This window comes from Ambystoma mexicanum, chromosome 12, assembly GCF_040938575.1.
Source record: "Ambystoma mexicanum isolate Mex_15411 chromosome 12, UKY_AmexF1_1, whole genome shotgun sequence".
Lineage (NCBI taxonomy): Eukaryota > Metazoa > Chordata > Amphibia > Caudata > Ambystomatidae > Ambystoma > Ambystoma mexicanum.
In genome coordinates this window covers 553,395,266-553,406,890 of record NC_090936.1, presented here as the reverse complement: position 1 = coordinate 553,406,890, position 11,625 = coordinate 553,395,266, and the positions used below count along the sequence as shown (strand labels likewise).

The 11,625-nt window shown below is 46.3% G+C and overlaps 1 protein-coding gene across 1 annotated transcript; it reads left to right on the top strand.

The window, feature by feature from the left end:
• The first annotated feature begins 352 nt into the window (after nucleotides 1-352).
• Nucleotides 353-4,362, top strand: LOC138514596 (olfactory receptor 5AP2-like). The gene is made up of 2 exons (XM_069630049.1): nucleotides 353-910; nucleotides 3,211-4,362. The coding sequence occupies exons 1-2, from the start codon at nucleotides 353-355 to the stop codon at nucleotides 4,168-4,170; spliced, it is 1,518 nt and encodes a 505-aa protein (XP_069486150.1). The 3' UTR covers nucleotides 4,171-4,362.
• The last annotated feature ends 7,263 nt before the right edge of the window (nucleotides 4,363-11,625 follow it).

Genomic DNA, 11,625 nt, shown 5'->3' with positions numbered 1-11,625 from the left:
GGCCCCGACCTATGCACCCCAATGGGAGGTTGGCTGATGACCTTGGTCATTGTGTGGGTGACCATCTCCACCGATAGATGGGTGCTAGATACTCTCGCCCACGGACACACCTTAGAATTTCAACAAAAGTGCCTGCAAATACCACTGGTGGCCCGGCAGGAATAACACATCCCTCAGCTGCTGCTGGAGGTTCGGGCCATGTTAAGAAAAGGGGAAATAGAGCTGGTTGCACGGCGACTCCAGGGCTCTTGAGTTTACTCAAAATAATTTCTCGGAAGAAAGAAGACCAGGGGCTGGAGGCGTACTTCCACGTCCCATACACGACGAAGATCTTATAACCAACAACCCAAACATGAACCTAACTGACCAATTCAACAAAGAAGAAGCCTTCACGGACCATCACCTAAGCAGCACAAACGGAGAAGCAACACCACTGAAAAGCCAAGCTTTCAATCTAGCAGACCGCTTCAATGAAGATGCAGCTTCTGCTGATCCTCATCCACCCCCAATCAACGCCAACAACGATGCACTGCAACCAAACAACCACAAACCAAAACAAGGAACATCCAGCAAGCAAAACCACACCAAAAAGATCCACTGCAACTTCATCAATGCAAGATCAATGTCCAAACATACCACCAAGATATATGATCTGCTCTGCGACGCAGGGATCGACATCAAATTTGTAACAAAAACTTGGCTAGACAACAATTACAAGATCACCCTCAACAACTGCTTGCCTGAATATTTCAAAATGCGTCCAATCAAACAGAAAAACCAAAAGAGGGGAGGGCTGGCAATCATTCACAAAGAACAGCTGGATATCAAACTGGAAGACCCACTAATTATCGATAAATGCGAATCCCTAATCATACATCTAGCAGTAACACCCAAAACAAACTTGAAATTCGTACTGATATATAGACCACCAATCTACGATGCAACCTTTGTAGACTCCTTCACAGAAGCAATCACCGTCCTAACCATCAAACACAATCACCTGATAGTCCTCTGGTTTGAAGGAGAAAGCATGACGATACAAAAATCGCTAACCAGCCAACAAGCAGCATTAAACCTACAACAACCAGTCAAAGGAGCAACCCACTCGGCAGGGCATACACTTGACGCAATCTTCGCTAACAAACTACTCCTCACCACGGCACCCCCAATTCAAAAACCCTGGAGCGACCACCTCATCATCCCCTTCGTGATCAAAATGACCAGGCTAACAATCAATCAACCGGACAAAACAACGAAAACCATGAAAAGAAATTGGAGAACCATCAAAACTCCAACCTGAATGAACTCCTGGAGCTAAACAAACCACACCCAGCACTCATGGAAGAAGATGACCTGGACAAAAAAGTAACCCTGCTGCATTCCTGGATTATAACTACTATAGACAACATCACCAAAGAAAAACCCTTCACTTCTTCTAATAAACGGTCAATGGCAAAATGGTTCACCCCACTACTTAGCACCATGAAAAGAAAAAACAGAAGACTAGAACTTGATTGGAGAAAACAAAATGACGCAGCGAACAAACTGAAATTCCCACAACACAACCGGACTTACAAAAAGGAAATACAAAAAGCAAAGAGGAAACACTATGACAACCGATTCTTCGAAGCACCAAACACCCAAAAAGAGCTCTTCAAAATGATAAACAAAATCAAAAACCCTCCGGGATGTAACAACACACCAACACTGTCCGTGAAACTCTGAAACGACCTTGATGACCACTTCAAAAACAAAATCGCCAACATCCAACAAACCATACAAAGCAGACCGTCTGATCTGACCTCAACCCCAACCGACAAACGGGAGGAGCACCCAAACAAACTACAAAGCTTTCCAGAAATATTAGTGGAGACATTCATCAAACTGGTGAATGAAAGCAATAACTCAGGGCCCCCCGAAAACCCCTGCCCACCAGACATATACAAATCGATTCTTAAACAAGGAACGCCCATGGAATATCACAGGAACATCCTCAACCATTCCAACGCAACTGGGAAAGTGCCACAAGCCTTCAAAACTGCATACATCAAGCCACTACTCAAAGATACAGTGGGAAACGTAGAGGACCTCTCCAACTACAGACCCATCTCCAATATCCCGCATACAGCCAAGTTGCTTGAAAAGTACATATACAAAACAACCCAAGAGTTTATAGAATGGCACGGCCTACTAGACCAGGCACAAGTTGGCTTCAGACCACTGAGAGGAACGGAATCAGCTCTACTCTCAATATGGGACGATCTTAAAATCAACGCAGACTTGACAACAGCAATGCCTTGATACTCCTAGACCTATCAGCAGCATTTGACACAGTCAACCATGACACCCTCATAACGAGAATAGAAGGACTTGGAATAACAGTCACCACCCTACTATGGATCAAATCTTTCCTAACAAACAGAACCGTATGGATGAAACCCTTCAAATCCAGCCCAAGAGATTCCAGCTGGGGAGTACCTCAACATCTACCTGTATCTACTCATCAGAATCGTCAAAAGCCATGGCCTCACCTGCTACAACTACGCTGACACTACACAAATAATCTTCAAAATACAAGACAACCCAGGCAAAACTGAAATAATGATTGCCACAAAAAATGGAGGAGAAAACCAATTCATCCCTTGGCCAAGGGAACTCGGGACAACCCCAGCACCCTCGCCGATTGCAAAAAACCTGGGGGTTCTGATGGACAATAATCTCACGCTAGAGCCACAAGTAAACGCTCTCCTCAAGAAATGCTTCTCCCTCCTGCGAGGATTCCTCCTTTATTGCTTCCAATCAAAAGCATGTGTCCCATTAGTATGATATTTTCCCTGACTACAGCATTCATTAGCATTCTAATGAAGCTGTGGGATAGTCCTTTCCATCATACTTCATCTCCTCCTCTTTGCAGGGTTTGCTTCCGGACCAGGTGCCCTTACTGTGCACAAAATAAAATATTGGTTGCTTTCCTGATGAAGGCGGGACTCCATCAGTCCTTATTCCCCATTAGCTTTGTTCTGTACCTCGATGTAATCATTGCATTTGTGTATGTTTTGTATTACTTGATGAATTTCTACAAAGCTGGTTAATTGCTGTTAAATATTCTTATTAATGTAAACTAAATAATTAAACGCTAATGTACGTATAAACATTTCCTAAATGTTTACCTCCCTATCCAATGACTAATCCCATTTCTCTTTTCTACAGCAAAGATCATTGTCTGCAGCTATGAAACCAAGAAATCACAGTGCTGTGACTGAATTCATCCTTGCAGGACTCACTCAAGACCCAAATGTACAAGTATTGCTCTTCCCTCTCTTTTTATTAATTTATATCATGACGCTGATCGGAAACATCTGCACCCTGGTGGCCATTTGTGCTGATGCCCGACTTCACACACCAATGTACTATTTCCTGGGGTCCCTGTCCTTTTTGGATGTTGGCTACTCTTCCGTTACTACTCCAAAGATGCTGATAGACTTCATGTTTAGGAAGAAGACCATCTCCTTTTTAGGCTGTGTTGCACAACTGTACTTTTTTGTGGGATTTGGCAGCACAGAGTTCTTCCTGTTTGCAGTAATGGCATTTGATCGATATATGGCAATTTGCAACCCGTTGCTATATGTGCTCACCATGAAAAAGAGTGTTTGTGCTTGGCTGATCGCTGTGTCTTTTGCTGGGGGCTTTTCTCACTCCTTAATCCATGCAGGCTGCGTACTGCTGTTATCGTTTTGCGGCAACAATGAGATCCAACACTTTGCTTGCGATTATCCCGCTTTCTTAAAACTCTCATGTACCAGCATCGCCATCAGTGAACTAACACGTTTGACACTTAGCTCTTTAATGATGGTGAGTTCACTTCTTGTCGTCCTCCTCTCCTACACGTGCATTCTCGTTGCTATTGCGAGGATCCGCACCACAGAGGGGAGGAAACGGGCGTGCTCTACCTGTGCCTCGCACTTCACCTGCGTCCTACTCTTCTATGGCACTGTCATCTTTATTTATCTACGGCCCAATTCCAGCTTTTCAGTGAAAGAGGACAAAATAGTGTCCGTCTTTTATATGGTGGTGATTCCAATGCTGAATCCACTGATCTACAGTTTGAGAAACCAGGAGGTGAAAGGAGCCCTGAAGAAAACATTCTGCAGGACAAGGTTGTCCCAGTGAAATTTCTACTTGTACACTTGCTTGTTGATGCTACCTATAGGTCTATAAAACGTTGGGAAGTTTAGGATGGAGCCACCAAAATTGTGTAGGTGTCCATTGAGGTAGAAATGATGGCCATTGAGAACATTGCTTCTATATCGGGATAACAGATAAGCCCAGCGCACTTTAACAATGCAGTGATGCTATGCACTCTACGTTGTTTATTCATGGCTCCCAGGATCGTGGTCATGTTTCTGCACCATTTTTCTATAGAAAAGGACTCCACGTACCACCTTTCCACTCTCCGTCCACCCCCTCTTCTGACTTCCCACACCTGTGGGTTATTGCTGTTTCCACCATCTCTCCCCATCCCAAACCTTTAATCTCCATTCTTTATATGTACACGTTTCTGATAGCAACTTTGGGACATGCACCTTCATGGTGGGACTTGCTGTGGCCCCTGTCCCCTTTTTTTATTCTTTATATGTGAACAGGCAGTCTACAAAATTGCAGATGAGAAAAACTGATCTTCCCCCTTGTTCCTATGTCTTTTCTAATAAAAACATGTGATGTTAATGATACACTATTCAGCACCCAAAAATCTTAAGTCAACAATTAAGAGATCCGTTCACTTGCTAGTCAGTTGATGGAAAAACAATCCTTTGGTGCTGATCCATTTTGACACTTCAAAGTATGATACTGTGTTGCCAGTCAGATGATGATGGTACATAAAAGGCAATGATAAAGGAGAGGGGAGCATCTCTTTCCACTATAGTGTAAAACACATCAAATTACATGCATTCAAAACTCACAGGTCTGAAAACATTTGAAGAATGAAATAAAGAACAATGAAAATACGGTTGTCCAAATGTCTTTTAAAGAATGTGATATTGTGAAAGTGAATGTGTACATTTACAAAGTGGAAGCCTTATCTCGAGGTGCTGAACATCTATGTTTGCCTTTATTTAAGCCCTCACAACAGGCATGGTAAACCACTTCTTGATGGAGGTCAACTAAGAGCCTCATTACAAAAGTGGGTTGCATGTTCTTCCCCTCCAAAAAGCCCTTTTGTAAAGCAGATCAGTTTGGACCCCGCCTCAGCTGAATGAATTGTCTGCAATAGGGTGTCCTTGTGATTTTCTTTTTAGGTATGATTGGGCCCAGCCCTAGACTGCATCATGGGTAAGGCAGGCTAACTTAGATCTGATTCTTGCTTTTTTCCACAACCACTGGAGGGTCTTATCAACTAATGAATCAAAAGAAATGAATCACCATATTCAAACAAGGTGAAGTACTGAAAATGACTTGATCAATTTGTAGGGATTTACTTAGCATGCAAATCAAGAGTTATAATACAAATACATGACAATACATTTATACTTTCTCACATTCCCAGTGTATCAGAACTCACCAAACATAAAATGGAACCAAGTTCTATGGTAAGATGGCAGTGCGCTCGTAAGGGCATTTCAGGACACTATATATCTGGAAGGGACAGCTCTGATTGATTATGAGTTGTGTTTGCCATGTGGAAGGGAGGGAGATACATGGCGAGATTTAGGATTTTCAGGCCCCTCAGCAGCAAAGGATGTGTGGGGAGAGGCTTAATATGCATATTTAAAGACATTATTCCATTAAAAAAAATAACATTTGAGTTTGAATCTTTAACGCACAAGGTGATCATGGGAAGTTACATTAAAATGAGTTGTGAGTACTAAGCCAAGACCCAAATAAAGTTTGCAATGTCCAATAAATGATGGTGGTATTTTTTCCCTATGTGGCAATATCATGAATGATCCTTTATTAAAGTAGGAGGCAGTGTGAGGTAACTCAGTTTTAGGGACTTCCAATGTTGGTATTTTTTTGATTGGCTTGCGTAAACATGTACTTAATGTGCAGGAGTGACTGAACACAGCGAATGAGACAGATGAAACTCATGGATGTTCATTGATTAACCCCCTCACCAGATCGTTTAAGTAATGGCTTAAAATTGTGTTTTTTCTAGCACACATTCAGTTTACATTCGGTTTTGTACGATAACACATGAAAAGTCTCAATAGATACTCAGGGGGCCTGATTTACAAATCATTTGTATTGGGACGTTCTCATCTTAGAAGTTTTTTTTGTAACTCAGATGCTAAGGGCCTGATTCATGGAATAATTTGCGCAGAAAATCGGGGACTTGCGCGAGAAATCCCGCACAAGTCCCTGTTGGTCGATTCATGGAACACAATGCGCAGGGCTAACCTGGGACTTTCAAGGAATCCACGCCGGTCCAACACGTCAGTGCGACACCACAAATGCCTTGCATGAGACTCCAAGGGAAGGGCCGGCGGTCCTGCGCAGTCTCCTAAAAAGGGGGCAGAACACATGGAATGAGGAAAAACAAGCTAAAATGTGGGCATTATGAGGGACATTCCACCATCAAACAATCGCACCGCACATGCATGCACAAAACAACTGTATTCATGGAATTGAACAGGGATCGCCGGCACACAAAAAAGCAAGCGCAAATCCTGAAAAACCTACGCCATGCGATAGCAGTCGTAAATGTCAACTCACACAAACAAATGCATAAAAAGCCCACCCGATCAACTAACACACGTATACAGCCAGGATTAATGCAGTATTTGTTGCAACAGTCATCCTGGGACACAGCAGGAGTAGGAGGATGGCCAGGGCCCGGATCTTCAACCCAAGGACCAGACTTTTTGGGGTGCCTGATGACCAGGTCTATGCCAAGTATAGCCACCCACCCATATCATCGTAGACCTGGTCACGGAGTGGGAAGATGACCTCACATCACCCACCCTGTGCTCCCAAGCACTGAGCCGCTTGCAAAACGTGCTCACTGCTCAGCATTTTTTGGCCACTGGCTGATTCCAGTGGACCACCACCATAGTTGGTGACATTTCATGGACATTACAACAGGCATAGTGACGTGCCAGTCACACACCACACATGTGCGATGGAACACACAAACCATATTTACCTGCACATGACATCCTGTGTGCTACCATGCAAACATACAAGTTGACCTCACTATGCATGCCTGCACGTCCACCACTGCAAATATCATGGCCTTGAGATGTTAACAGCACACCTCAAGGAAAATATAAGAAAAAAATAAAAATAAACCAGAAAAGGGCAACTCCAAAATAAAATGCCAACATCCTTGCCTGGGGTGAACAAAAGTATCCCAAAAAATAATAAAATCAAAAAGGCAAAAATCAAGAATGTTCATCATGGACCAGAGGGGTCCACCCAGGAGGGGAGAGGGGCAGGGTGCTTGTCAACTTCCATCCATGGGTGGATGTAAAATAAAACTCCATGTGCTCACGGACCACACGGCTATGGTAGACCGGGAGCCATGTCTCTGCTGGCACCACCATCCTAGGTTGAATCAGAAGGTGGTAGTGGTGCTTGAGGCTGACCACGCAGTGCCCTAGCATGGTACTCAGTGGCAGTGGCCATGTGTGACACTGATGAATGCACCAGCACACTGAGGGCTTGGAGGTCACCATGCATCACCTCCCGGTATGCACAGAGTTCCTCCGAGATATTCTGCCTCAATGTGAGCATCTCCTGTTGGAACAGTCTCCTGGTGGATGCCTCTTCCTCATGGATTGCACCTCTGTGGGCCAACATCTCTTGCCTCATGGCTTCCCTGTTTGCGGGACCCTCTACAAACAGGGCTGCTTGCAGAGACCTCAGATCTGCCCGTTAGCTCCTGATGTTCACTTCCATGCGCAGCCTGTGGGAGCGGCATGTGGATCACATTAAATGCAGCTGTTGCTCCAAATGTGTTGCTGGTGGGATCATGGAACTGGCGACTCTATCCATGCCCTCAGCCAAACTCTCATAGGCAGCACCCTGTGTGTGTGTAGAACGCAACATCTGCTGCTCCCACATTGTCTGCCCAGGCTGCACATGTCTCCCACATGTGCAGGGCCCATGCCTGCCTGACCCAACGGAGCATGGCCCTTGCTGTGATGCCACTGTCTCTGGCTGCAGGACTGCAACCCTCCCTTGGACATCTGCCCCAGGACCAGAAACCAATACATGGGAACGTGGCCTTGCATCCGTAACCACCACAGACGGCCTGACACCATTGACTGGCCTTGTGAAGGCACCTGACCCCCTGCAGACACACAGGCCCAACTGCTCCAACAATTGGTGCACTCACCTCTGCCAGCATTGAGGACTGCACATCCGGTTCATCATCAGAGCTCCTGGAGTCGCAAGAGTCCGAATCATTTGCAGAACGGCCCAGGATTATCTGTAGTACCAGTGGTTTCTCACGGCCTGCCACTCCACATCCTCCACTGGTGGACTGGACCGGCACAGACTCTTCTTCCTCATCCTCTGCATCTGGTACCTCCTCACCTGCACAAGGACAGAAAAAGACATGAGGAGTCACGTGAAACGTGTTTACAGTATGCATTACATTACTGTCATGCAACTATATACAGGGCATGTCACCATGAGAGAAACAGCATCAACACACTATGTACAAGAAGCCATCTGATCATGGCATATGCAGACTGGAAACAACATTCCCTATTCATGGCCATGCTGCCAGTGAACACATTCCCAACAAACATGGTCTTTAGCAATCACATTATGGCACATGGCACAGCAAACTGTTCACTAATACCAGTAAAACTGGGCATGGTATGTGGCTCAGTGATGTGCAATTACATGACATGTCGACAGGCAGACACACATATTCACATCCAAGTAAGCACCCATCACATGCCACACCAGTGTTGGCCTGGCACGGAGACTGCACACAATGGGAACATGCCCTAAGTGTGGAAAAAAGGTAATGGTCCCAGTTGAAGTATGATTGTAAGAGTAACACGAAGTGGAGAGAGTAAGTAAATACAGTTGGACATAGGAAGAAGGTACAGTGACCCACACGACAGACAGGGGTATGGACCCATGGAGTGTGTGGTGATTGTGGGATGGTAATAGGGATCAGTTCTCACAACGATTTAATTCCAGGGTCATTGCCATAGCGGCAGCGGGGATGTGCACAGTCTAGAAATATGCACACTCACTCATGGCACGGCGTGAGGCATGTTGCTAATCTTCCCGGATGGTGTATGTAGCATGGAAGCACCTACGCACATGCGGGAATAGAGTATCTACACCCTGCAGTGCATGAAGTGTAACCTGTGCTTCAGACACAAGCACATGTTTAGCAGAGCAGAGTCATTGACATCACGGATGCAACTAACAAGATGGCTCATTGTGGTAGCATGTTGGAGATGTGGGGTGGGTATGCTAGTGGGGGATGAGTGCTGTCACATGGCCATGTGCAACTGATGTACCACACATGGATTGTATCCACTCTTAAGTACACTGGACAGAAGTCAGTACACCACGACATGGTTCACCGAGGGCAGTCATTCAAATGCAGCCAGATGCGCAACACTTTCATACGTCTTGGTGATGCCTCACTACACATACCCAGGATGCACAATCTTGGTCACTGATCGACATGCCCTCGTAATTTGGCAGGCCTCCCATGCCTTGCACCTGATCCAGTAGAATGAATTGGCTCATAGGGCCTCATTACGACCCAGGCAGTAACCATGGCGCTATTAGCGCCATGGTTGCCGCCGGAACCTTACCGATTCCACCATGGTGAATGGCGCAATTACCGCCCCATTCCAAGGTTGGCAGGGCGGTAATTTCCCATTCACCATTGGCCCTTTCCCATTTGAGCCCTCAGAGGTCTCAATGGGAATGGGGAAGGCGGCAATAATGGTACCGCAAATTGCGGTAACGTTATTACCTCCGAAGCCCCTTTGCGGGTCCCGTACTTAACGGCTGGTAAAACCAGCCATTGAGGGAGGACCCGCAAAGGGACCTCGGAATAGGGTGGTAAGGGATTACCGGCACCAGTGCCCTTACCGGTACCGGTAATCCCTTACCACCCGGGTCGTAAAGAGGCCCATAGAGTCTTCATGCTGGGTCAGCTCCTCCTCCTCTGGTGACCCCCCTCCAAGTGCCATAGCAGAGGCGAGGTTGGCACCCAGGTTGTACTTGGTGTGACAGGTGAGATCATTCCAGCGCTTCACTACATGAGCAGCAGTGCGCTTCTCAAACCCTAAGGCGTTTATCTCATCCGTGACATGCTGCCAATGCACCATATGCTGAGCAGGTTTATGTGTGCTGCCCGGTTGCAGGCACATGACATGGTAGTGCTTGTTCATGTAGTCCATGAGGATCGGGAATTTTTTCATAATTGTAGTTCCTCTTCCTCAACATGCCAGTGTCCTGTGTGTTCCGTGGGTTCAGGCCTGTGCCTGCTTTGCAGTCTTTGCCTTCTTGGCACGTGGTGTTGGTGTAGACCTTGTGTGGCTGGGACCACTCTGGGCTCCAGATGCCAGACCACTAGTGGCCTGGGGCATAGCATCACCGACTGGAGATGGAACAGGTGCTTTAGCTGCACGTCCGCTACCCTTTGGGGCTGGGACAGCTGCTTTAGCTGCACGTCCCTTACGCTTCGGGGCTGGGACAGCTGCTTCCACTACATGTCCCTAGACTCGTGGGGCTGAGACAGCTGCTTCCGCTGCATGTCCCTGGACCGTTAAGGCTGGGACAGCTGCTTCCGCTGCACGTCCCTGTAAATACTGGTAGGGGGTGTCTGTACTTCCGCTCTCTATATGGTAGAGGAGAGGCACCGAAGACCCCAGCCAAGATTCTCGATAAGGTAGCAATGGACAAGCAATCAAGGCCTAGCTTCTCAGGAGGTGATGCAGGCTGGTTCTTAAGTACAGTGTAGTCCCCGAACCCCCACAAAGGAATGTCCACACACTGTATTACTGAAAACACAGTCTTTATATAATTAATATTGAAAGGTATGTACACGATCACAATAACGCACTTTGTACTCTGAAGTCAATAATGATAAATATATACAATTCTAAATTGGTACAACTAATGTTATCAAATCTCATTAAAGTGCATCAACTGTACGGTTAAAATGTCACACAGATTAATAACGAGGAAACCAGCAATAGAGATAGGAAGGAACGCAAGATGGTTGAAACAATAGGCAGAATACTGACCACTACAACTAGGCACAGTTCTGTGTGGAGATCCCCCCACCTGGGCAACCTGTAAATAAAGATATATAGCACAAGCCCAGTCCATATAATGTTCGATAGTCTTACTTCTTCCTATTAAGGTTTTACCCCCCAATGTACCTGGTGGGGTTGAGTTCTCCGACAATGCGTCGACCGATCCTTCTTGAGTGCCTCCCTTTCAGGCGGGAGCCAAGGATCGTCGAGAGGTGTCGGGGAACTTGGCGTTCGGTGTTGGGGAATCGACGGCCCTTCTTGAGTGCCCTCTCTTTAAGGCAGGAGTCACGGGTCGTCGAACGTCCGACGGTGAACAGGGTGAACTACTGCAGGGAAGTGGCAGCTTCGTTTCTAGCGGTGCTCGTCGACGACAGAGCATTGG

Bases quoted from the DNA above. Each gene is read 5' to 3' on its own strand.
- LOC138514596 (XM_069630049.1), top strand. From the start codon at position 353: ATGAACCTAACTGACCAATTCAACAAAGAAGAAGCCTTCACGGACCAT. The intron at 911-3,210 runs GTACTGATATAT...TCTTTTCTACAG, and splicing joins CCAAAACAAACTTGAAATTC to CAAAGATCATTGTCTGCAGC.